Genomic DNA, 26,537 nt, shown 5'->3' with positions numbered 1-26,537 from the left:
TTAATAAGAGAGTCACACAATTAATTAATAAGAGAGTCACACAATTAATCCATCCACAGTTGGGAAGCTTGTTCCTAAAAGAGGATGAGTTCTTGAGAACAAGTGACTGCTTACATGCTCTTTCTTTCCTCTTCTTGCTTTTCTGCCTCCTTCACCCTCTCTTTGCTTTTCTTTCACTATTTCATTCCAACACGGTTTTTCACTGACCTGTAATTGATAATCCTCTTGCCTCACTGAGCTGACTCAGACCCAAAATGATGCTAAACCACTCATTCTATCAATAAGACTCCAGTGCTTAGAAAACAAATCAGAGCTGGACAGTTTACAGGAGGTGAGGAGACAAAGCCCTGCACCTCAAGGGTGAAAACTAGCAGAACTGACCTCCACTGCTATATCTATCCTGGTGCAAAAAGGTGTGTGCTTGGGGGTGGGGGTGGTAATTAAATGCCAAATGACCTGTGTTTGGTCCGCTGCTTTACTTCCTTTTCTAAACCTCAACGACTTCAGCGTTCCCTAGCAACAGAAGCAAAGGATCAATTTAGAAAAGTGCTTTCCAGAGCATTCCTATCTAGCTACTGACCAAGCCATTTTAGTTTATGTGATCAAGCAATTGAAATTCAAGGAGATTTATCACTGATTGTCCTTGCCAGCAAAACTGGAAGAGGACCGTTTGATATGTATGCTACTAATGTCTGAGATGACTGATTCCACCTCTACCGCACAAGCATGAATTGGTTTCAGGAAGAATTAGTAGTCTCTGCATTTCACCGTGAACCGACAGTGTTGCTAGGGAAACTGATAATTATGTGGCAAAATGGAGGGTGTAGAATAGAAGAAAAAGGGTTCTGAAGAAATGTAAGGTTTTGATCCAAATCAACATATTAACAATAAAGTATGTTGATCTTCTGTAGTCGTATAATTTAATAAATACTGTTAATTATATGTTTGACAAGATTCTGATTTCTGAACTAAAAGAAATGAATCAGACATTGCAAAGTCACTGGTTACTGATAATATTTTGTGTATGGATGGCACAGCAGGAATATATATTTATTATAAAAACTACAGTGAATCTGAAGAATTAAAATATTCAAAAAAGTGGGAAAAAACACACTGATTTGATTTCCATTTTTTAAGAAAATCAGCTTGCAGAGCTCCAGATATAAAAATTGTAACTCTATAATGCTCTAATAAAATTTCCTTTTTTCATCTCAAACACTGTTTAGGGGGGAGAAGAAAGAAGTGTTGCTCTTTTTATATTATGCGTATTAAAAAAAAAAAACAGCCTAGAGAAGTTGAATGACCTTCTTGAAGTCACACACTTCTTCAGTTAGTGGTAATGTTGGTGCTAAACACTTTTCTTTAACCTCTGGGAGGCATTATTTACAGATTATGTCATAGTAAAGGAAAACACAGCAAAAGGATGTAAACTTAGTGAAGAGACTCAAATCTCTAAATATTACTTCAATTTTAAATGAAAATTTCCAATACTTTTCATTTTTAACAGCTGAGAGTTTAGTTCTGAAAGTTAATGACATGATATAAACACCTGCTTATCCAGAAAATCTCACTGGAGACACTGCAATCTGTGTGACAGAGCATCAGAGAATCACACAGCTCATCAGTGACTTCGGTTTCGCTGCAGGTCACGCCACTGCGGTGAGCTGTCAGTTTCTTCATGACCATGCTACTGCAGGGCGTTCTTTTATTTTCACTTTTTCTAACGTCCACTAGGTAGAAATTCTAAGAGAGGAAACTGAAAGTTTTATGTCTTCCTATGTATTCACCTTCATAAATTCTTAACACATTTTTAAATTTATAAATATTCTACACATATTAAAGCATTTACATTCTTATAGACGCAATCCATGTACAGGTGCATTGGGGGAAGAAAATAAGTGATTCATTTATGGTTGGTATATGAACAAAGACCATTTGCTTTATTAATATTTTCATTATTAATAGAAAATGTTTCCAGTGTTTTGGTCTGACTTGGTCTTTGACAGGAAAGAATGAGACATATATACAAGTCATCAAGGTAAAAGCAGAAAACTATACAGAACTTCTTAACTCAATGAATTCTAAATGATGGAAGTGCGTAGTCAGCCTTCTGATGTTATAAAAAAGATCTTCATTCTAGGGATTAAAAAAATCATAATCCCTAAGTAGTGTAACTCACCCTGGATGGGATAAACTATCAGTTTAAGGCAGTTCATTAAGCCTATCAAGTTTATGTGGTTTAAAGGTAGTATCTGGCTTGTCAAACTTGAAATTTTGTTGTTTTTTTACTTCAAAGATTTATTTTTGATAAAACAAGAGCAAAATGATAGGTTACTATTTTGATAAGCCCTTTCTTCTTTCCCAAAGCAGGAAAGCTTTTGCACCTTTTAAATCTCTGAGTAAAACAAACAAGAATGTAAGGCCAAATTTTATAGTCGTTAAAAAACATTTTTATGGTTAGGTTGAACAAACCTTGACTTAGGCCATCTTGACAAGCTGTCTGCTTGATATCCAAGTTCTCCAAGGTATCTCCTTTAGAGACCTCACCAAGAGATGTCCTTCTCTCAAAGATGTTGTTGTTGTTGTTAACTTGAGTCCCATTTTGCTTCAGTAGCCTGAACACCTCAGCTTCCAAATCTCTAATCTAAGACAGAGAGAGAAAAAAAATACACTCATGAAACCATAAAGCAGCACTCTTCTCCAAGCACTAGGCAAAACTACCCTATTATTCTTTTTTTAAAATTTTATTAAAATACAGTTGATTTACAATATTGTGTTAAATTCTGCTATAGAGTAAAGTGACTCAGTTTTATATATATACATTCTTTTCCACTATGTTTTATCATGGGCTTCCCTGGTGGCTCAGTTGGCAAAGAATCCACCTGCAATGCAGGAGACTCAGGTTTGATCCCTGGGTCAGGAAAATCCCATTGAGAAGGAAATGGCAACCCAATCCAGTATTCTTGCCTGGCAAATCCCATGGAGAGAGGAATCTGGTGGGCTACAGTGTATGGGGTCACAAAGATAAATTCTATGATTTACCCTTTTATCATATTCTATGATTTATCATAGAATATTGAGTATAGCTCCCTGTGCTATACAGTCAGACCTTGCTGCTGATCCAACCTATACATAAGAGTCTGCATCTGCTAATCCCAAACTCCCAGTCTTTTCGTCACCTCCCCTTAGCAACCACAAGCCTATTCTCTATGTCTTTAAGTCTTTTTTTATTTCATGGATATTTCATTTTGGTAGTACTTTAGATTCCACATATAAGTGATATCATATGGGTTTTGTCTTTCTGACTTATTTTGCTTAGTATGAGAATCTCTGGGTCCATCCATATTGCTGTGAATGGCATCATTTCATTCTTTTTAGTGGTTGAGTACTATTCCATTGTATAAATACACCATATCTTCTTTATCCAGTTCTCTGTTGACAGACATTTAGGTTGTCTCCACGTCTTAGCTGTCTGTAGTGAGTCATTCTGACATGCACACAGGGGTGCGTGTGTCTTTTAGGTTTCTGTCTGACTATTCTATCAGCCAGTGGCTTTGTGCACATGACTCACCCGTACTTGCAAGCCTTGAACTTCCACGAGATGAGCTTTTTCCAACTCTTCTATTTTCTTTCTTTCTGCTTCCTGTCTTTTGATGAAATCAAGTTCTCTTAAGGAGAAAATAATAGATCTCAGTGTATCAAATACTCAATAAATGAGGAAATATAAAAATTCTTATCTGAAGTAATGAGCCACACAGTGAAATAAGTAACTAGACAGCTATTTAAATAAATAAAACTCACTCACAGAGAAAAGGTATCTAGTGATGAAAGCAAATAAAATGTTTTAAAGATATACAAGGTAAATAAAAATGCTTTGATTCTGCTTTCTGAGATTTTCATTTGTAGCTCCTGATTCTGGAGTACCTGTTCATATTTGGATAGAAGCTACTGAACTAATGACCCACCTTGGTAATTTAGTGGAGATAATAACACGTTCAGTAGAAATAATTCCACATTTATAAAGTCATTTACCTAGTAAACTGATGGAATGAATGGTAAGAGTTTTAAAAAGATAATTATTATAAGACTGCTTCTTAGAAATGACAATAGGCTGAATGGGCCAGAAACACAGAGGGGAAGCTGTCACTACACATCTGGGGATATCATGAGGACAAGGAGAAATATCAAATGTGGTAGAATTTATTATAAAATTATTACATGAAATAAGAGTTAGGAATACTTTTAATAAGAATTAAAATAGAGATGTATTGAATTCACAGTCATAAGAATAACTGCTTCCTTTTTAAGATACTTTATAGCAATACCTTTTAAACATTAAAATCATTATTTCTATGATAGGAAATAACAGATACCATGAATCTTACATATATGCTTAGCTTTTAAGGCTTGACATGCAAGACCAGAAGGGATACTGGAGTTACTTTCTAAGTAACTGATGAAAAAATATGGTAAGAATCTTCCTGGTCTCCCTGAAATTACACTAAGATCCAACAGAGGGAAGCAAAGCAACATTAGCTTGAAAATAGGTGTTGAAATTTAAAAGCCAAGTCTGGTGATGGTCTCGCACTGTAGCGAACCAAGGCCCTTGTGATTCTCTCACAAGGAAAGAAAAGTAACAGGGCTAGGGGTCTTGTCAGTCAATATTTCCACTATCTGTAGTGGGAAAATTCTGAAGTTAACTGATTCTAAGAACAGAAACAGAAGGCCTCAGTTGCCGCTTTGTACTTGCTATATCCAACAGTCATTTTGCATGACTTCAATTTGGCTTCTTGCTTCTAAATTACATACATTTCAAAAGGACAGAGGTTCAAATGCTTTAACGGTTATAATAAATGATTAACCAACAGCAAAAACAAGAACAAAACAGGAAGTTGCCAAAAAATTGCAGAAGAAACAAAATATAATCGCACGTGAAACACTGACGTAAGAGATTTCTAAAACTTAACGTCTATTTATTATTTTAAGTAGGCTCCTTAAAGGGATGACTCTGAGGTCATCTCTTCTTTTCCACTAGACACTACAAACTTACTGGATACAAGACTTCTTTAGATGCACACAAAAATCATTAGAAGCTGCTTACTTTTGTTGAAAATCCTTGATCAATTTCTTTGCCTTGTTGTACTTCTTTTCCAAGGCCTGATACTGGCTTTGAGTCTCTTTGAGGTGCTCGTTCACCGTGTGGCATAACGTTTGAGCCTCAATCCAGTAGCTCTCCAACTTCATCATTCTTTCTTTATTCTCTTCTATATTCTGTTGAAGTTGGGTTTTTTCTAGTTCCCACCTCACTTTCTCATTTTCTGCAGCTTGCAGCTGGACAAAGCAAATATCAAAGCAAAGATATTTCTGGGTACTTTTGCAGCAAAAACCTCTCATACTTTTATAGCATATTTTAGAATAAATTCCATTATTACATATACTTAATCATGAAACACATCGAAATGAGAAGAGCAAGTATGATTTTTATTATTACAGAGATTATAAAATGGAAGCCTTAAAAAGTGAAATGGTTGTCCAAGGTCACACATCTGATAATAAAACATGGATCTGTTTCCAACTCCCAGGATCTTTCCAGCATACCATGCAGTGTATGAAATTCTCCAAGCAGTAAAAAATGTTTTAGAATTTGACTGATTCTATCCAATGAACTTCAACATGCTCTCTTTTAGAGTTGTTTTTAAAACATATAATTATATGTAAAATGTTAACTAAAGAAGGAGTGGGGAGATGGCAAGCTGGGAAGGAGAGGGGCAGGGCACAGTATGGCCAATGATTAAGAGGCAGACCCTGGAGTCATATAGTTTAGATTTGAATTCCAGCTCTGCCAACAATGGCCTTTAAACCTTGGACAACTAAAGTCTTCTAAGACTAAATTGTTATATTTAAAAGAGAACTGTGATATATCACATCAGCATGCTTGGAAAAGCTCCTTGGGGATAATAATCTGATAAAAGTTATTTTTACTTTGTCTTAATTCCTTTTGACGATATTATCACATACTTTATTTCAGCTGACTCATGAAAATAGTCTGTAGCTCATTATTTTGCTGACATTGTTCTGAGTTTCTAGAGCCTGATAAATGCCAATTTGCATAAAAGTATAAATGACAGTGTAAGTAAAAATATAAATTATTCCTGAACTAATTTAAATCTCTCTGATGGAAAAGAAAGGCAGCTTCCTCTGGTTTCTGCTTTCAGGAAAGTTTTGGAACAGACAAGACCCTGGTCCAAATCCCTCATTTCTACAGAAATTCAAGACTGATCTCTCAGGTAAGGGATTTATTCACAAAGGTCATTTATTCACAATAAGCATCTAACCTTTACACTAATGCTGCATCCATTTCACATGCCTCTGTTATAGTTCAAAAGGACACAGAGTCATTGTAAGCTATTAATATCAATTTTCAAAATCTAAAACACTCCAAAATCATACAGCACTCGGCAAATGAAAATATACATATGTTTTTATATGTATTTTAACCTAAGTACATTGGCAAAACAGACTGCAAAGTAAACAAGTAGTCAAAAACATTTCAAAATTAGGAATTCTATTATCAACATGCATATAAAGAATAATAGTAAAGCAAGTTAATCTGTGGATATTAGCATAGGTAATAGAATGTTGGCACAGCCAATATAATTTTGAAAAAATAGAAAATACTCATTTATAGATTTTTCTAAATTAAATACCTAACACATATGCCTTGTTAAAGCACTTGCAATCAGAGGGCAATCTTGTTCCCCCAACTGTAACCAACAATTAAAAATCTTCTATTCTTCCATTCTATGCCAAGAAACAATAGCAATTTAAAACAGGACTGGGTTTTTACCTGCACCTTTTATTAAGCAGTGTTTTGTGTTCAAATTGTTTATTTACCAATCTCTACTAATTTAAAAATTATTATTCATAGAGCTTGGCTGAAACCATGAATGATGTATAGACATGTTTTGACTAAAGAACTACAGAGTTATTAGCTGAAAATACCATTTACCCAAAATAGCCTTGCTAATTTATCTCCATTTAAAACACATGGAAAAAACAAAACAAGTGTATATAATGTGAACAGGGAAACAGACTATTAGTGGTGTGGGAGGAATTATGTCTCAATTATTAGAAGGCCATAAAAAAAGCATAACTGTGTTTTTTAAGTAATTCAAAAGATATTTAAAAATCTTTGAGACTACATATTTGATAAAACTAGACACAGTTCAAGAAACTGAAACTTACCTTATAATTTACCAATTAAAAATGCCCTTTCGAATTTTGCGTTATTTCATATATAAACTAAAAATACATACTCCTTTTATCAAGACCTGTTTTTTCCCACAAATTTGAATGACATGAACTAAACTTGTCTAAAGATTTCTGATAGTGTCTGGAACCTAAAATAAATTATTCATATATTAATTAAATTCATAATATTTAATTACTAGAAGTTTGAATTTTTCTTTATGAAACCTAATTAATGTGCTATCTTAATAAAAATACATTATTTCTGGTAAGCTAAAAATAAATAAAATGATTAATTTATTTAAAATGAAATAAAAGAGAAAGAGATACAGTATAACAGCTTGTGCTTAAGGATTAGTGGTCAAAATGTAGTTTGAATGCTTGAACTATTATAAACATTTACTTCTTGAGAAAGTTCAGAGGGAACTGGCCACATAGGTGCAAATATGTAAATATGTAATTTTAAATACTGTGCTGTTTTCACTGAGGGGTGCTGACCCCCTAAGGGTGTGCACTGTTAGGTTTTTCCACCAACAGTGGGAACGAATCTCTCACATTCGTGTTCTTTTAAATGTACAGAAACAAAGCATTTAGTGCTTGAGTTGAATTTATTCATAGCATTTGAAGTTTAGAAAGTACAATTCAAACACCATGTATTGATGCTTACCTTGGTCTTCAATTTTTGAATCTCTGCTTCTGTAACTGCATGTTTGATTTGCAACTGAAAATGGAAAAGAAAGGAAAAAAATCTGAACTAAGCGTATCTATATTTTTCTACATTTTTAAAGCCTTAGCAGCTGGCAGAGTACCTTATTATATAGCTGAAGGGCTAGAAAAGTGCTACAGTGTAGCAGGTTGTAAATTAAAATGTCTAGAGTGTAAAATGACTCTCTAGGTGCGAACTAATTAAACACAGGGTTTATGGTCCACACTCCTTAACATCAGATTAGGTTATGAATTTAATTGCTCAGGGACCAAAGAGAAGGAAACACATTTTCCTTCCCTCCTTGGAGCTCTTCCTTTGTGATTTGCGTGTCAAGGAGTTGTTTCCTTGCAGTCTTGAGGACTGAACAGCTTCAGCAGGCAGACGGCCATGGGAAGCTTCAATTCCAAATCTGGATGGAAGGCGGCGCTCTGGTTCCGCGAGTCGCACGCATTTTAGCTTAGCAGCTCTTTTACAGCTCGGGCTGCGGCTGCAGAGCTGGATAAGAGGACGATGCAGGTCGGCGACAAGATGTGTAATTTCTTTTTTACATTGCAGGTAAAAGTACAGATCTAGATGTCTGTCCTTTAAGTCATTTACTCATATTGAGGGCTTGGACCCTCCAAAGCTTCAGCTACGGTTGATTCTCTCTAGAGCCACCATTTAGATTTGTTTTGCTTCTCCCTTCCCCCCACTTTGCTTTCTTTGTAAAGGAAGAAAAATGAAGGAAACAATCATTCTTTTAAGGAATAAAAAAAAATTTATGGAAAACAATTTTTAGGTTGAAAATCACTTTTCTAAAATGCTTGGAGTCAGATGTTTTTGGAATTCAGAGTTCTTCCAATTTCATAAACTTAGTAAGATGCATTTTCCATAAATTGCTGACTGCCCACAGCAGGGTCTATGGAGGCGCTCTATAATCAAATACATGAATATCTTGCCACCAAACATGTGAATATTGTGACTGAGTGAGGTACATAAAGACTGCAAATAGTAACCTGTCCATTTTGGTCAGATTTACTACCGTCTGCCACAAAATTATTTTAAAATAATCTTTTCAGAGCATTTTGAATTTAGGATTGTACAGAGGGACTGTAATCTTCCCATATTACTGTAATCAAATAAGTCTAAGATTTTCTTATCAGAAAGATAGCTAATGAAAAGACAGAAATGTGAATCTTTGGAGATCACACCACCTCATAAACCTCAGCTTTCTCTCTGGTTTACAATCTTAATTTCTTTGGTTTTTGCCTGACCACTAGGGGCGTATGGGAAGGATGAAGAGGGAAAGAAGGTAGAATCCAGGGTTAGATGCTGATGAGTAAGAGCCCAAAAACCGAGAGTCCCAAGTTCCTTATAAAATGCCCCCTCCGTGATGCTTGCAGGTCTCACTCGAGGTTTAAGTCTCTGTCGGCTACAAAGCTACATCTCTGCTCCTGCTCCTGTGCGGTGATCTGATTCTGCCCTGCTCACTCATTTTACTGTCCGGCTTTCGGGCGTGGTCGCTCTTGCAGTCTTGCCTACGCGGCTGTGGCTCCTTTCACCCTCACCACTCCCAGGGGCTTCTGCACTCCACAGTCTCGACTGGGAAGTACTCTTAGTCAGCCAAGACTAACAAAGGATGATTTGAAGGACTAAAATATGATTACTCCAACTCTGCTTCTTAGTTAAAAGTCCTAAATGCTGTAAAATGTTGCACCTGAAATAAAACCAGCTCCTCTAGTTCTAGTTGAAGACTAGCAAGAAATCAAGAGCAGATTTTATGACGAATGCCTCAACTATCAGGAAGTGCCGTATTTTATTTTCTCAGCGGTTAACTCCCTGTAGGGTAACCAATTATATTGCAATACAACGTGTTAGGACTTTGGATTTTCTTTGTTCAAATCACCATGTTCTGTAGCAAGCTACAGCTCTGGGCCCCAGTTTCCAATATGAAAAATGAGAGGGCTGGATGAGAAGAACACCACAGCCTCTGCAAGTACTACAGGTGTGACGTTTTACAAAATGAAGACCCTGGAGATGACTGTCATGGTTGCAGAGTGGAGAAACTCTTATCCGACGCCAGCATTTTCATTCCTAGGAATGCACACACTGGATTAATCAAGTGACATGTGGGACAAACCAAGGGGAAACTGTGAAGCAGCCAGGCTGATTTTCAGTTATCCTACCCCTCCCATCTCACCGAAACAGATGACAGAAGAGAACTGAACTCATAACGCAGTGAGGCGAGAACACTGATCAAAGCTCAAAGTGTTGCTCAGTACAGCCCAGTCCTTTAGCTACAGGAAAGCAGAATGAAGTCTGTGAATTCAGACGTGATTCAGAAGATGGACAAAAGTTTTAGTGCAAGGCTTCCCTAATACTCATACAGCCTAAAATGATGTAATTATTATGTAATTATTTTAATCCTGCATGCACCTTAACAGAATGTCTAGAAATCCACCACTATTAAAAGGAAAAGCATTAAAAATAAACTGAACTTTTTTATTTTATATAGGAAGAAACTGTGTTTCAGTAGCTTAAGTTGCAGAGCTTAAGTTGCAGTTGCTGCTACTGCTGCTGCTAAGTTGCTTCAGTCGTGTCCGACTCTGTGACCCCATAGACGCCAGCCCACCAGGCTCCCCGGTCCCTGAGATTCTCCAAGCAAGAACACTGGAGTGGGTTGCCATTTCCTTTTCCAATGCATAAAAGTGAAAAGTGAAAGTGAAGTCGCTCAGTTGTGTCCGACTCTTAGCGACCCCGTGGACTGCAGCCCACCAGGCTCCTCCGTCCATGGGATTTTCCAGGCGAGAGTACTGGAGTGGGGTGCCATAAGTATCAAAGCCAGGTTTTATAAATTCCAGTCCACAGTCCTTTCCACTAACCCCGAATTTCTTACATTTGTAGCATCCTTAACCTTTTGTTTGTTATCTCCTCCTTCCTCACTGCGAATGGATCCGTGAGGGAGGTTGGACAGGCACTGTGAATCTCACTGTTCAGACAGGGAAAGAGGCTCAGAGAAGTTACACGGGCTCTTCAAGTTCCCAGCAGAAGCAGGCGGTGGGGAGGAAATTATCGCAGGTCTGACTGCACCTACTCCATCCCTCCCTTCTGCACCTCCTCTGAACCAGCTTTGGGACACACTTTTCATTTGATCATTACGAAACCCTGAGGCGGTAGTGAAGAAATTATCCCAGGTCTGACCCCACCTACTCCGTTCCTCCCTTCCTCTGTACCTCATCGGAACCAGCTTTGGACACACTTTTCATCTGATCATCATGGAAATGCTGAGGCATATGTGATCACTGTCATCTCTCAGGTAAGAAAATAAGACTCCACCTGGAAACCATGGGCCACTTCTGGGGTCCGAGTATTCTCATACTACATACAACATGGTGTTCAATCATTTGCTCTTAGTCACTGAACTTAGAAATTTCTCAGGCATTATTCAACCTGCATTTACTGAATGAGACTATGTGCCAGACACTGTGCTTGGCACTGAGGATACATGAGCGCTACACAGAATCTACCTTTGAAACACTTACTTCAAGGAGATTAATAAATACCACCTCCTGAAAGAAGTTTCCAGATGCATGAGAAAAACTCAGCAACTCCAGATGACCTGGGGCTTTGGCCTATGTGTCATATCTCCAAACTTGGACCCTTGCTTCCCAGACAAAGTGGGCACGGTGTGGGGCTGGGATACCTCCGTTTCATGAGGAAGAGGAAACTGCTTTTCAAAGAGGTACAGTGACTTGACAAAAGAAGCACAGTGCATACAAAACTGAATTTTCTTATTCTAAAGCAGTTCTCCTTCCATGTTTAATAGCCTTTCCAAAGTACAGGTATAAGGGTTTGCAGACAATAGCTGGCTGCAGGGAGCAGGCTCTACATAACTGCTTTATAGATACAGAACCTGAAATACCTTTTGGAACTTTTGGGCTTCAGAGAATATAGGTTTGGAGAGATGACTTGGGAAGAGAGGATATAAAGGAAAAGAAAAGGTTAAGGATGGCAGGTCAGTGTCTATAAGGCCGATCTCTTTCATCTTTTCTGTTCTCTTGAACATCAGTGCCATTGATATCCACCCCAGGATTACAGTACAAATAAACACATGCACTCTTACAAAGAACAGCAGCTCTCATGTAACATTCTACAGGTATACCTGCTGTGTTCATTTTCTGTTTATTTCTTTCAAAAAGATGAATACAGAACATGTACTCATATCACTGAATCAATATATCCAAATATAACTGCAAAGGAAACAGAAACATTTTTATGCATAAACATTATAAGACTGAACTTCTGCATTCTTTACTTATCTTGTACAGGCACGTAAATCATTTTTTCTCTAAAAAGGAAATATGTTATCTTTGCAGGAAATATTTTAAGAGCTCTCTAGTACTGGAGATTTTACATTCTCTGTTCTTATTTTGGTGGTGGTGGGGTGTGTGCTCAGTCCAACTCTTTGTGACCCCATGAACTGTAGCCCACCAGACTCCTCTGTCCACGGGATTCTTAGGCAAGAATACTGGAGTGGGTTGCCATTTTCTACTCCAGGGGATCCTCCCGACCTATGTCTCCCAACCCGTGTCTCCCAAGTCTCCTGCATTAGCAGGCTGACTCTTTACAACTAAAGCCACCTAGGAAGCTCGTTCTTATAACTGATATTTGCATACAACTTTATGAAGTGGTTTCAGCATTGAAAGCAGAATTTTTACAATTATATCTGTCATCATGTGATTGCAGTTTGTCTTAAGTTCAGCATAAGTTCTACAAAAGAAGAAATCAGGGCTGCTCTTGCCTGTATTTTGATGCCATTAAAATTAAGCTTTGCTATATTTCTTTACCATTTCTGCTCAAAGGTTTATAAATGGTATCTATCTTTACATTAACCAAAGTGTTCTTCTCATGGAATAGACTATGCAAAACTAGTTGAAACCAGCTGATTGAATGTTGTCATAACCTAATTTGAACGGCAACACTAATTGCAGTATATGCAGCATAGAGTGACATAGTCTACCAAGGCACTCTCTAAGTGACTCATAAACTGGTTATTCATGGTGATGGTGCTGGATGTAGGTGACAGCCTATAATTACAGTTCCTTTTAAAATAAGTATCTGTTTATTGTTAAGTACATAACAATTTTCTACCTTCTTGACATATTAATGGACAGTTCCATAAAGGTAACTTTATTATCTAATGCATTAATAACTTTTTCTAAATTACTTTTCATAGATTTTCTATGACTTAAGTAGGCAAAATAACATATTTTTTAGACTCCATTTTTTTTCTCCAGATAAATGCAGAACTGTCTTTCCTTATGACTCTCAAGAAGGAATGGTGTTGGGAAGCGTTGACAGTCCACTGACCAGGCACCTGACCAGCAGTTTCTGATTCACCCTCTTCCTACTTTCCACTACATTTCCAGTGAAATCATATTAGAAAAGAAAAATTCACAACCAAACTGATACTGAAACTAAAAACAACTGTTACTAGAATGTGAGTCATGAAGCTGAATTAAGAAAAATCTATCCAAGCTTCACTATCTCCACTCCAAAGACAGGGAGGTACCTTGTGCCTCTCTCACTAACAGTGTGAGACACCAAGTTTATCAATGAGGAAGAAGGCAAACTCTACTGTGTCTCCTGGAGTGTCTTCACACCAGTTTCTCTCACTCTCCGCCTCCTGAAAGCAACTGCTACATGAGAAAAAGAATTCAGGAAGGTGGCTGACAGTGGCACGTTGCATACTTACAGCTCCAGACTCCAAAGTGCAGCAATATAGACAGGGGCAGTCCCAGTAAGTGCTTTGAGAGCAAGGAATAATTTTTCTTTCTTTAACTTACAGAGCTGCATGGCGAGATCTGGACATCGCACATTAGTACAGAGAACTGCTTTAGATGAGAGGCTGCCAGAAAGCAGCAGGCAGGCTGGAAACTAGGCACATAGGCATGCCCTCCTGATGGAGGTCCAGAAATGGGATTTGTGGTTTCAAAAAGTGAAAAATTCCTCATTAACACTGGCAAAAACAGAGAAGAAAAGAAAGGCAAAAAGGTAATACTAAAGACTGTTCCTAAAGAAGCAGAAACTGAAAAAAATTTAAAACCTACAGAAAATATTCACAGACCAAAATGAAAACATAAACACAAACACACAACAGGAAAACAGATTAGGAAAAAAATGAAAGGAGACCTACTTTAAGAAACTGTGATAAAAAATTTAAAGTACAAAGTTAAAGTAATACAAGTATCCAAATGGCTGTTGTCATTAGATTTTTCTTTTACAGTATGCAGTACTAGTTCAAAAAAATTAGCTTGCACAACAACAACTTTAGGGGAAAAGGTGGTAAATTAAAATGTTAAAACCAGCTAATCATTATTCTTGTGTCGATATTAGAGGGGAGGAGAGGTGGATCAATGTATGAGAAGGCTATTATTTTGTTAAATGGTAAAGACATAGCTGCTGGTCTGCCTTTCATGTTGCTGGGTGAAAATATCCTAAGACGGAGTCAAAGCTACTTGAGAGTAACTGTTAGAGAAGCAGAGAATAAACATGTGTAACTGTTAAACAGTTGATGAAAAAGTGATATATCTAACAGCAAGCAGGTAAAAAGATAAAAACAAAACAAAAAGCAGCATGGAAATTATGAAATAAGGTGGTAGATATAAGTTCTAATATTAAAATAATTAAATATAAATAGGGTAAACTGACCAATTAACTGACAGAGACTCCTAGAGTACTAAAACAGTAAGATTTAGGAATATGTTGACTAAAGGAAATACAGTTGTGAAAAGGAAACAGAATGGTTGAAAATAAAGAGATGGAAGAAACAGATACTCTGCAGCAAATATGAACCCAAAGAAAGGCAGGGCTGAATTTTTACAAACAAAACAGAATTTGTAGTAAAACGTGTCATTAGAAAACAAGAGAGATGTTACAATAAACTGAAAAATTATAATAATCCTGAACATATATGTTCAGTTCAGTTCAGTTCAGTTGCTCAGTCTTGTCCGACTCTTTGCGACCACATGAACCGCAGCACGCCAGGCCTCCCTGTTCATCACCAATTCCCAGAGTTCACTCAGAAACTCACGTCCATCGAGTCGGTGATGCCATCCAACCATCTCATCCTCTGTCGTCCCCTCTTCCTCCTGCCCCCAATCCCTCCCAGCATCAGAGTCTTTTCCAATAAGTCAACTCTTTGCATGAGGTGGCCAAAGTACTGGAGCTTCAGCTTTAGCACCAGTCCTTCCCAAAGAACACCCAGGGCTAATCTCCTTTAGAATGGACTGGTTGGATCTCCTTGCAGTCCAAGGGACTCTCAAGAGTCTTCTCCAACACCACAGTTCAAAAGCATCAATTCTTCGGCACTCAGTTTTCTTCACAGGCCAACTCTCACATCCATACATGACCACAGGAAAAACCATAGCCTTGACTAGACGGACCTTTGTTGTCTTTGTTTTTCAATATGCTATCTAGGTTGGTCATAACTTTTCTTCCAAGGAATAAGCGTCTTTTAATTTCATGGCTGCAATCACCATCTGCAGTGATTTTGGAGCCCAGAAAAATAAAGTCTGACACTGTTTCCACTGTTTCCCCATTTATTTCCCATGAAGTGATGGAACCGGATGCCATGATCTTCGTTTTCTGAATGTTGAGCTTTAAGCCAACTTTTTCACTCTCCTGTTTCACTTTCATCAAGAGGCTTTTTAGTTTCTCTTCACTTTCTGCCATAAGGGTGGTGTCATCTGCATATCTGAGGTTATTAATATTTCTCCTGGCAATCTTGATTCCAGCTTGTGCTTCTTCCAGCCCAGCGTTTCTCATGATGTACTCTGCATAGAAGTTAAATAAGCAGGGTGACAATATACAGCCTTGACGTACTCCTTTTCCTATTTGGAACCAGTCTGTTGTTCCTCGTCCAGTTCTAACTGTTGCTTCCTGACCTGCATACAGATTTCTCAAGAGGCAGGTCAGGTGGTCTGGTATTCCCATCTCTTTCAGAATTTTCCAGAGTTTATTGTGAGCCACACAGTCAAAGGCTTTGGCATAGTCAATAAAGCAGAAATTGATGTTTTTCTGGAACTCTCTTGCTTTTTTCATGATCCAGTGGATGTTGGCAAGTTGATCTCTGGTTCCTCTGCCTTTTCTGAAACCAGCTTGAACATCTGGAAGTTCATGGTTCACGTATTGCTGAAGCCTGGCTTGGAGAATTTTGAGCATTACTTTACTAGCGTGTGAGATGAGTCCAATTGTGCGGTAGTTTGAGCATTCTTTGGCATTGCCTTTAAATATATAAAACTGCAACTGCTATAATTATAGGAAGAAAGAAACTGTAGCTGATGATTTTAACTTATACTTTTCAGAATTGGTACATCAAACCACAAAATCTAAGCCATGCTACAGAGAAGACATTTGTATGTTTGTATTATTAATCTTATCAATTTAAATTTAATGCTTATATAAATTTCATATCAAAGTACAGAATATGTGTGATGTTTACATACATAAGGAATATTTAAATACAACTTTATGAATTAAGCTACAAAAGAAGTCTTGACAATTCAAAATAGCTACTATACAGAATATGTTTTCTGAATAGTGTCATAAAATTAGAACTCAATAACAAAAGGATAGCAAAATAAAGTAGATAGGTGTGGAAAGTAGAATATACCAGTAAATAATTCTTGTGTTAAAGAGAAAGGTTGCATATAGCTAAAACAATATTCAGGAAAAAAATTATAGCTTTAAATAGACTTATTAAAATATAAGGGTTATCAGAAAAATAAATGTATTGAATGCAACTGATAAATACCAAAAAATAAAATAGGAGAAGAAATAAAGATATTGGTGAGAAAAAATAAAGATATTGGTAGGAAAAAAATAAGTATTTTTAAATTTAAAAATAAAAAATGGAAATGTAAAGCTGACTTGACAGATAAATTCTAGAAAAAAACTAAGAAAAAATTGAGCATGTTCAAAGCAAAGAAAAAGAATAAAAAAGGTAGCTAGTTATAGCTACTAAAGATTTCACTATTTTAAAGCCATATTATAAAAATATAAGGACATAGATATGAATACCTAGAGGAAATATATGAATTTCTTGAGAAATACAAAATACCAAAGTTGGCCCAAGAAAAACTTGAAAAGGGTAATAGCTATTATAAAATGTATTCTAAAAATCTTCCTCCACAAATGCACATATGGTTTTACAGCTGAGTAATAACAACCTTTCAGGGAACACAAATTTTGATCTTATGAAAGTCATTAAGTCTCTTTTATAAAAGTCATTTCTGAAAATAGAAAAATAAAGAAGACTTCTTTACTTATATCGGAGCTAACCTTTGTGGCAGCTTTTGATTAATCCACTCTGGTTAGGACTTTCTATTACTTAGAGGTGACACTTACATAATAGACGGGACTATAAAATTTGAGGGAGGATCAGAAAGAGACTTTAATTAAACAGATATGTTCCATGAACTTGGATTAAAAGAGTCAATGTGATAAAAATGCCAGTTTTTTGCAAGTTAATTTACTAGCTTAACGAAATTACAATAAAAAATGCAAATAACTTTCTTCAAGGGAGTTAAAATGATTCAAATGTTTTCTTGAACAACTTGAAAAGTAAAGGAATTTTTGAAGAGAAGAGTTAGGTGGATCTGATTTATTTCATTAACGTTTTATATATGTTCTAACATTACTGCACCAAAGGTTAATGAGAAAATGAAACAGAATATGAAGGTCAAAGGCAGTCCAGAGTATAAAGACAAATACTGCAGATAATAATGCTGGCCTTCCAACCAGAAGGAAATGGTTAACTGAACATTTAATAAATGTGCTAGCCCCCTTGTCAACTATTTGGGAAATTAAATAGCTGTCTTGTATTATACAACAAATTCTAGTATATGTTTGATACCATTCATTCGCCAAATATTTAACCACTAAGTATATCCCAAGAACTATGGATAAAATATTCAACAGAAAATAGAGGAGGTTAGAGTTCAGTTGCAAGATATATAATAGGCTAAAAATAGGAGTGATTGCGAGAATGTTAGTATAATCATTTTGCCCAAACAATATAATGTATACTTTTGCTTGAAATAATATAATTAAGAGAACTCTTTCTGTAATATGAGATTTTTTTTACAGACTCCAACACAAAATGACTCTCCACCTCCATCCCAGATTCTGTGCATAATTTTGGGAATGTTATGTTAATCACATAAAGAAGTTTAAAACTGTGGCAGTGGCAGTACAGGACATAAATCCTGTGAGAGAGGGCCAGGCAGCTGATACTCTGTGGTAAACCCCTGAACAAATGAACATATTCATATGTTAAATATAATACAGAAGAGAATAAAAGGATTTTAAGTGAAATGACACAGTATTTGCCTGTTTTAGAGGTGGTGACAAACGTTCAATTCTTAAAAGCCAAAATTAAAAATGCAGATTTGGTTGCTCACGCTAAAACTAAATCAGCCATGTTACAAAGAATGGTTCCAGATCACAGAGCAGCCTACACCAATGTTAGCAATCATTTTCTGTAAAAGTGCAAATAGCACTTTAGGATTTAGAGGTTATATGGTTTCCGTGCAATTAGTTAGCTTTACTGCTGTAGAATGAAAACAGCCACAAACAAATAGACAATAATAAATAACATATAAAGGAATGTCTATGGCTGTGTTTGAGTAAAACTTCATTTATAAAAAAAGCAGTGGATCAGATTTGGCCAATGGGCCATAGTTTGCTGACCCCCAGTCTAGATCATGTAGCTATCTGCACTATGGAGTCCATTTCAAACAATATTTATGAAGTATTGAGTACTTGGCTCAATTCAGAAAATGGAGGCTATAACCTTTATTTACTATTTCTGCTTTTTAAGCTCTTTAACTTCTATTAAAAAAAAACAAAACAAAACATGTATTCTAATTCCAGCTCAATTATCTTGCAAAGAGCACGGATCATACTCACCTGGCAACATGTAAGTTACATAATAGACTTGCAGGGAACACAACCTTGTTCTCACTGCCTCAAAGTCAGATTGAGAGTCACAATATTCAAGGAAGACTTTTTAAAGAACAGACAGTTCATCTGCTCTCCAGATAATATGTAATTTTAGGCCACATCAGAGCTGAGGAGAAACAGATTATACCACTTCCACTTGGCCACCTCTCTGCATCATTCTTTGAAGATATCAGTTAATCTAGAAAGACTTTATAAGAAATGGTCCTAAGATAGGTACTGCTATTCTACTGTAAGAGAATTCTGCTCATTATATAATAGTGTACTTCATTGTCACCAAGATGTTTGCATCTGATTTAGAACTAGGAATAGTCATACATTGTCTAGAAAACCCATGTATTCTGCTTGAATGACTCTGTGAACTATATAAATGGAAATGGTTCAATCTGACTAATAATAACAGGTGGAAGAGAAATGGGCATTCTAAACACATTCATTGGGAGACATAACAAATTTCTATACTACCAAGAAAAAAACCATGCTGGTGGCAACTTGGTACTAAGTACAAGTCCCTCAAGTACTCATACTCTGCAATCTAATAATTCCACTGTAAGAAATTATCCTAAGGAAAATGTAATATTTGTTACAATTTTTAATAATTTTAAAAGAACTGGAAACAGAGGAACTGTTCCAAAACAAGTGGTGAAGTAAATCATATACGATCCATAAGATAAACAGTAAATAAGCATCATTTTTGGAAAAATATCCGATGACATGGGAAGATTCTAAAAATACAGTTTTTAGTATCAAGAGCAGGAGTTTAACATAGTATATATTCTATAATATCAAATACCACAATATTGGGATCATGAATGATTTTTTGCACATTTATACAAATCTGTAGTTTCCAAAATCCTATAATGAACATAAGTTGTTTTTTTTCAATAAAAACTTACATTTGAAAAGTACATTCACTTTGATACTGGCCTCACAAATTTGTCACGAGGAATTAAAAAGGTAAGTCAATATACTAGGTGTCTTAGGTATAACATGAGAACGTATAAACTTCTCTGTTGGGCTTCCCTGGTGGTCCAGTGGTTCAGAATCTGCCTTGCAATGCAGAGGAGGCCTGTTCCATCCCTGGTCCCAGAAGATCCCACATGCCGTGGAGCAACTAAGCCCAAGAGCAGCAACTACTGAGCCCAGGCGCCCTAAAGCCCTGCTCTGCAACGAGAGAAGCCATTGCAATGAGAAGCTCACACGTCCCCATGAGAGAGTAGCCCCCCTTGCCACAACAAGAGAAAGCCTGCGTGCAGTAACGAAGACCCAGCACAGCCATAAATAAATATTTTTTTTTAAGTCCCTGTTTCTAACACATCAAAATTAGATATTAGAAATTTGTAATTATCAACCTTGTTTTTCTTGAATAGGAAAACATGCTTTCCAAGTGGGGTCAAGTCCCCAAGAGACTTGTAACCACAGAACAGTGGTTTTCAAGCCTCAGTGCTTCAGAGTTATTTATTGCAAGGAGGTTGTAAATAATGACATATTTGTTTTCAACAATGGAGGAAGTTCCACACAACAACAGAGAGTGAAATGCCTGGGGACACATTCATCACTGTTTATGTTTTACATGTTGAGGTTCTGAGAAGTTAATCTGCAAGAAGAGTTTTGTGGTTATCTACATTCCCTTCACTCCCTGGGGACCCTGGCCCATTTCTGACAGCTCCTGCCTCAGGCCTGAATCGCCCAGGCTATCCTACCTGGATTAGGCTGATGGGTGGCATCAGCCAGAGGAAAGGAGAGTCTTGGTATATTATCACCCTCACTCCAAAGTTATAGTTTTTAGCAGTGGCTGCATCTTACAAAGCTGCAGATGGTGAATGGCCCGCCTTCAAAAGTAGGTTATCTGTTTCCCTCTTCACCTATTAAGTCAAAAGATGGCATCAGCTTCTGCTGCTGCTGGTCCCTGTGCGTTGTGATATCACTTGGTAGTTCTGTTAACTCATTCAACCATATTCTAAGATAAAATCAAAAGGTTTTTAAAAAGTGGTTTTTTTTCCTTGAACTTTTTCAAGAAATTGAACTTTCTTCAATTAAGCCACTTGGGAATACCATCTAATCCCTGCTGGAATCTTGTCTAGTTTAGGAAAAAAAAAAAACAAACTCTTTTTAGCAATCATAGCTTTTGAGGAAACCAGGTCCTGAAACTTTCATAAAGCTTTAAACGTACAACCTGAACTTATCACCAAAAAATGCAAATTAAAGCTGTAGCTTGAAATTATGGAACAGACAAGTTAGAAACTGTCACCATGACAAATAATGATTGTATTAATTTAATGCATTTAAATTAATGACTGTATAATGAGATATACTTAACTTTTGCCTTGAAATTCAATGAGATTCTGGACAATCTGTAACTGAAAGGCATTCTTTTGAAAACTGATTATTCTTAATATATTTTTCTAACAAAAGTATATACTTAATAATGAAATGGACAGGTAGAGAAAAATATTTTGCAGATAGGCAACTTACCTCTTTGAACTTGTGACTGAGCTTGCTTGTATCCAGGTCTGAGGGGGAAAACACGTCCTCGTTCTCAGGTAGCTCGAAGACTTCAATGGCCATGTCGCCTCCAGGAAGAACAGGCCCTACCTCGTCCTCCTCTTCATCTGTGGCATATTCTCCTGTCTAAAAGGAAGGGAACTTCAGAAACCCAGCTGTTATTACTCATGTGGAGGTGGGCTATTCTTAAAATATTTTATAAAGGAGAAATAAAATATGTCACCAACTGGTAAAAGTGTAAGTAGGCTTTTGAGTCAAGCATGCCTCATGCAGCTAGGGTTACAAATGTTAGTTCAAAGATCCAAAGTGACAGGTCTGTGATGTATATAAGTGCATTTCTAAAAATCTAACAGCATCAGCAGTATCTTTAGTGAAGCAACAAACTATTTTAAATCTAAGTATTTGATGGTTTTACTAAAGAAAATTACATTGCTAAAAGAAATAAGTAATTCCTTTAAATTCCTACTACCTGTAATGCATTAAGTCACCCAATATTGACAGCAGAGAAGAAGAAACAGTAGGTCAAAAGATTCAGAGCTGGAAGGGACCTTATATAAGCCTTACCAAAAATGTCTGGTAGATTCATTCTCTTAAGCTTTAGAGTTCAATCAACTCTGCTTCATTTGCTTGTTTAACTAACATGGTGGTTAACTAGTGGCCTAAAGGGCAAACCAAAAGTTTCTAACTTACAGCCCATATGGGTACATTGCTTTGCCTGTTTAGTACTACTTTGATAAATGTGAGCATTTTGACGACGTTTTAAAAAAAAATGTCACCTAAGATTCTAGTTTCCAATTTTTCATTTTTTTTTGGATAGAACCAAAGATCTGACAATATAGGCACATTATGCCATGAGAACCACTGGTCAGAGTCAGCAGTGGTTGTTCGTTTACATGGGCCACACACTCTCTAACACACCACACGTTCCATAATTCATTATACCAAGCTGTTAGCATCACTGCTTCACGATACCCCTGGGCCCCTGGAGGTATCTGAGTTCATGAGCCCTGGAATATATATTCTTCCTCACCACTAAGTTCCTTAACATGATTAGAAAGTGGCTCCTTTCCTGGCAGCACCAGGTTAATTGTTTGAGATCTATACCTTCTGATTTAATTTGAAGATAAATCACTGATTCATAGGCTTGAAAAACAAAGTTTCTTTAATTCACCCCTGTTCCTTCAGGTAGTATTACATTTAATACATAAAGCAGATAAGAATTCATATTGCCTTTAAAACATTTCATAGTGTACTGAGTGATCTTTTTCTTTGATTAAAGAAGCTTAGTATCCTATTGCTATTTTTTCTTTTGGTTCTACACTAAATTGTTCTTGCTAAACCTGAAACTGTATTTACTTGACTCTTTGCAAATGAAGGAAATCCAGTCATTAACTTCAGTGTAATAATTCCTAATTTCTGAAAGATCATTATTATTGCCATTCTGAATTCTCTCTTTCAAAGTAAAATAACTGCAATTTCCTCCTAGGTCTCATTCTCTGTGATTGTCTTTCTGCCTATACACTGACATCTCTCCAGGTTCTCAAATTTCTCTCTTAAATTGCAGTGTCCAGACGTACACACAATTCCTGGAGGCCACTGAGCATGATCAACAGCAAAGGATGACACAGCATACTCAGACTCTTCTTCTACACACACAGACTATTATCATCAAGACTTTGACTTTGGTGGCATTTGTGTATGCAAGTAAGCTCAGGATATTTCGTACAGAGCAGTGACTTTCCACACTGGTTACACATTAGAACTCCCTGTTTCCCCTACAAAAAAAAATCAGAGACGCCTTGACTGAAAGGGAAAGCAGTGGCTGGCCTCCATGTTGAAACTGTATAGTTTATTAGCACCGGGAATCCTAGGAGTCTTTAGAAACCAGTCTGAAATGATCTGAACTGTAAACATCATTCTAAGTGTCAATGGCGCTGGGAGGGAAGGTAGCTGAACAGTTGGGGGCTGGTTGTTCCCAGAGAGCTTCCATTTGTGGTATGATTAGTTCCTATAAACCTTAAAAGGACTCTAATTCCAGACCTGTTTTGTGTGTGTGTGTGTGTGTGTGTGTGTGTGTGTGTGTGTGTGTGTGTGTGATTCTGTACATTAATTCATCTTTTATTTATACATATTTTTAGAACTAATAGGTACTTGATGAATCCCAGTGATGTTAATGAACAGAAATGTAGCAAGACTGGCAAGTACATGATCTCAAGATACCTTGCTGAAAGTTCTGATTTAGAGACATAAAACTCTGCACTTATTCTTAACCCTGTAGTTACAACTATGAGCAATTATAAAGGCCTAAGCTAGGTATATAAAATTCACTTCTATATCATATCAATTTGATAAACATCATGAATGACTCAATAAAATCTGAAGTTAAATTTAAGGTCTGATGATGGCACAGCAGTTTTTAAACCTAAGAGTTGAACGATTTGATTTTCCTTTAAGAGCTTGAGGAAACAGCAACCCACTCCAGTACTCTTGCCTACAAAATCCCATGGACGGAGGAGCTTGGTGCAGGCTACTGTCCATGGGGTCGCAAAGAGTTGGGCATGATTGAGCAACTTCACTTCACTTCACCATGTCTAAGGGAATGAACATAAATATGTGCCTAGGAAGAGGCCTAACCTATAATAGGATCTTGAAAAATATTTTTTAAAAAATGAATCCAAGAATGCCAATTGCATTTACTTGGTAATATCTATAACCTACTAGGAAGTTTTCAATCATATCAAGAAAATACCCTGTAAAGTCATTTGATGAGAAGGCAGCATTAGATCACATTAATTTTTTAACACTCCTTTTAGTGAATAACAGGATTAGGGTTTCTACAATATATGCAATTCTCACCTCTAAGTACAATTCTGGCTTTGTTATCCATTTCAGTCATCAAAATTATTTTCATAAATGTAAGTCACTAAGAATTGTTTTGATTTATTTTTTACTTTGCCAGTCTCCTTCTCAAACTGCCTGCAATTCTATTAAAATTTGTTATCTTTCATTTCATCTTTCCATTTACTAGTGTTTTCTCTAATTAATCTCAAGCATCCTGAGGACAAGATGTGTATTTTACTGTCTTTATTATACTAGTATTTATCAGAAACTCTAGATATAGTGTTTCAAAACATGTTGCCATTCTCCCTCGTTATTTATCACTCCCATCCTAAACAGGCTTTAGCATAAAGTGTGGATTTACTACAGAACCCCATAAACACCTGGAAGTTTAAAAGTTACATTTAGTAGACTCAGAATACATATTCTTCTAATTCTTTTATCTTTTTGGAAAATGGAAATTACTTTTCTGGTTAGTCAGCAAATAACATAAATTACATGGACTGATACAGAATTTCATAAATCTCAAAATTAAATTGGATTGAATTTGACATTTACAGAGGAAAGTGGACAATGTTGTACCCCCAAAACTGCTACAACAAAGTGTTTCCATTGGTATCCTGTTCCTTCTTCTCTTTATCTCTTTATTCTGAAAAAACTCAACATCTTTTAAGTAAACAGAAACTCTTAAAAGTTCTTTGTCCCAACTTGCAAATCCACTTTAAATGAGGCAAGAATAGTTCTTGCCATTTCATCATCTTATCTACCTTCTTGACTAACATCTGATACTTTTAAATAGCCTCCCAAAAGGGTAAAAAAAAGAATAGTGACTTTTTTTTTTGTAACTTACTATGTGCCCAACACTGTACATTTTTTAAAACCTGTCTGATGTTACTATACCATGTTAACTTGAGGAAACTGAGGCTCAGAAACTTTCCTCAAGGTCAATTAGTTATGTTCCTGAAGCTACCCATTTAACATAGCCTATGGCCCATGCTCTTTCTTCTATGCTATGCAGTTTGCAGTCTACAGAACTAAAGCTTTGTAGAAAAATAAATGGAAATACATTCCTTTCATTTCTCTCCAACCAAAAGCCCTGGTGCATAATCCTGTTGTGTTGAGATTACTCTCTGCATCTTTGAACCTTATCATTCAGTTCACTTTGAAGACTTGTGCCTGCCTGTGGTGAGCTCCAAAGTTCTTGTCCTCTTCTTTTCTCTCATAGTATGCTCACCCTGGGCAAGAGCACAGAAGTCTCCTTCAAAAGGTTTGGCTCACAGGTATGCTGACTGATGTTTCATGTACTCCTTGTTATATAAACCAAAACCAGAGCGTATACACCAAAGAATTAATGCACTGTCTTAAAATGGATGAAAAAGATACTTGCAAGGCAAAATAAGTGTGAAATTCCTCTAGATTTTTATAGCTTTTCTCTTTTGCATTATCTTTTCAATCTAGTTTTATTGAGCTACCAGTCTTCTCTGAATCTCTACAAAGAATTTTATTTGCTTTCATAGACTTCCGTTATACTCATATTCCATTTGGAGGATTTAATATTTTATTAAGATTCATAATTACAATATTAAGTACAACTGACAGAATTCTGCCTCTTCTGGTGGTTCTAGAGGGATCAGAAGCATGTAGACAAAAAAAAAAAAAGAAGCATGTAGACATATTAGAGCCTTGAATACTCAGGAGGGCTGTAGATCTCAGTATAGTTTTTACAAAGGAACAGACAGTATCTGTTATAGCAAAGACCAATTAAAGAAACTTGGTTTTGAAATTACCTGGGCCTGGGTTCAAGTCTCAACTCTTGTTGGCAAATTACTTTTCAGATCTAAGTTTCACTTTCACATTCATAAAGTGAGGATAAAAATAGTTCCTTAGAGTAACAAGGTTTTCATGACATTTAGTTAGATGGTGCCTGCAGAATATTCAACACAAGGGCAGGCACATGGCAGACCCTCAAAATAAGTGACCACTGCTGCTGGAGGTGGTACTTACACCACATTAGCAATAGGGTAAAGCTTCACCAAATCTTGCAACCAGACATTTGTTTGCTTTTGGTCTCACAAATATAATGTCCTAGAAACTCTGGCCACACAAATCTTTTAAAAGCAAACCATCATTTTTGAAGTGAAACTTTTACACTTCCTTAACTTGCTCCTCTTCTTGTGTTCTCAGTTTTGGAGTAGGTACTAGCTTCTACCCAAGATCAAGCAAACTTCCAGGTCTTTGT

General features: G+C 36.5%; 1 protein-coding gene across 16 annotated transcripts in view; it reads right to left on the bottom strand.

Moving 5' to 3' along the window:
• The window catches only part of PPP1R9A (protein phosphatase 1 regulatory subunit 9A), a 349,172-nt gene that overhangs the window by 49,116 nt on the left and 273,519 nt on the right, over positions 1–26,537 (bottom strand). For all 16 annotated transcript variants that reach the window (XM_040260454.1, XM_040260457.1, XM_040260466.1 and 13 more), the window contains 5 exons: positions 21,431–21,586; positions 7,916–7,969; positions 5,102–5,331; positions 3,572–3,668; positions 2,473–2,644 (listed from right to left, as the gene is read on the bottom strand). In XM_040260454.1, coding sequence (XP_040116388.1) covers positions 2,473–2,644; positions 3,572–3,668; positions 5,102–5,331; positions 7,916–7,969; positions 21,431–21,586 — 709 coding nt within the window. The remainder of the gene's footprint in view (positions 1–2,472; positions 2,645–3,571; positions 3,669–5,101; positions 5,332–7,915; positions 7,970–21,430; positions 21,587–26,537) is intronic.

The sequence above is a fragment of the Oryx dammah genome, unplaced genomic scaffold (genome assembly GCF_014754425.2).
Source record: "Oryx dammah isolate SB20612 unplaced genomic scaffold, SCBI_Odam_1.1 HiC_scaffold_18, whole genome shotgun sequence".
NCBI classification, from domain to species: Eukaryota; Metazoa; Chordata; class Mammalia; order Artiodactyla; family Bovidae; genus Oryx; species Oryx dammah.
Note: the sequence above shows the minus strand (reverse complement) of the source record. Positions and strands in the feature narration are given on the sequence as shown.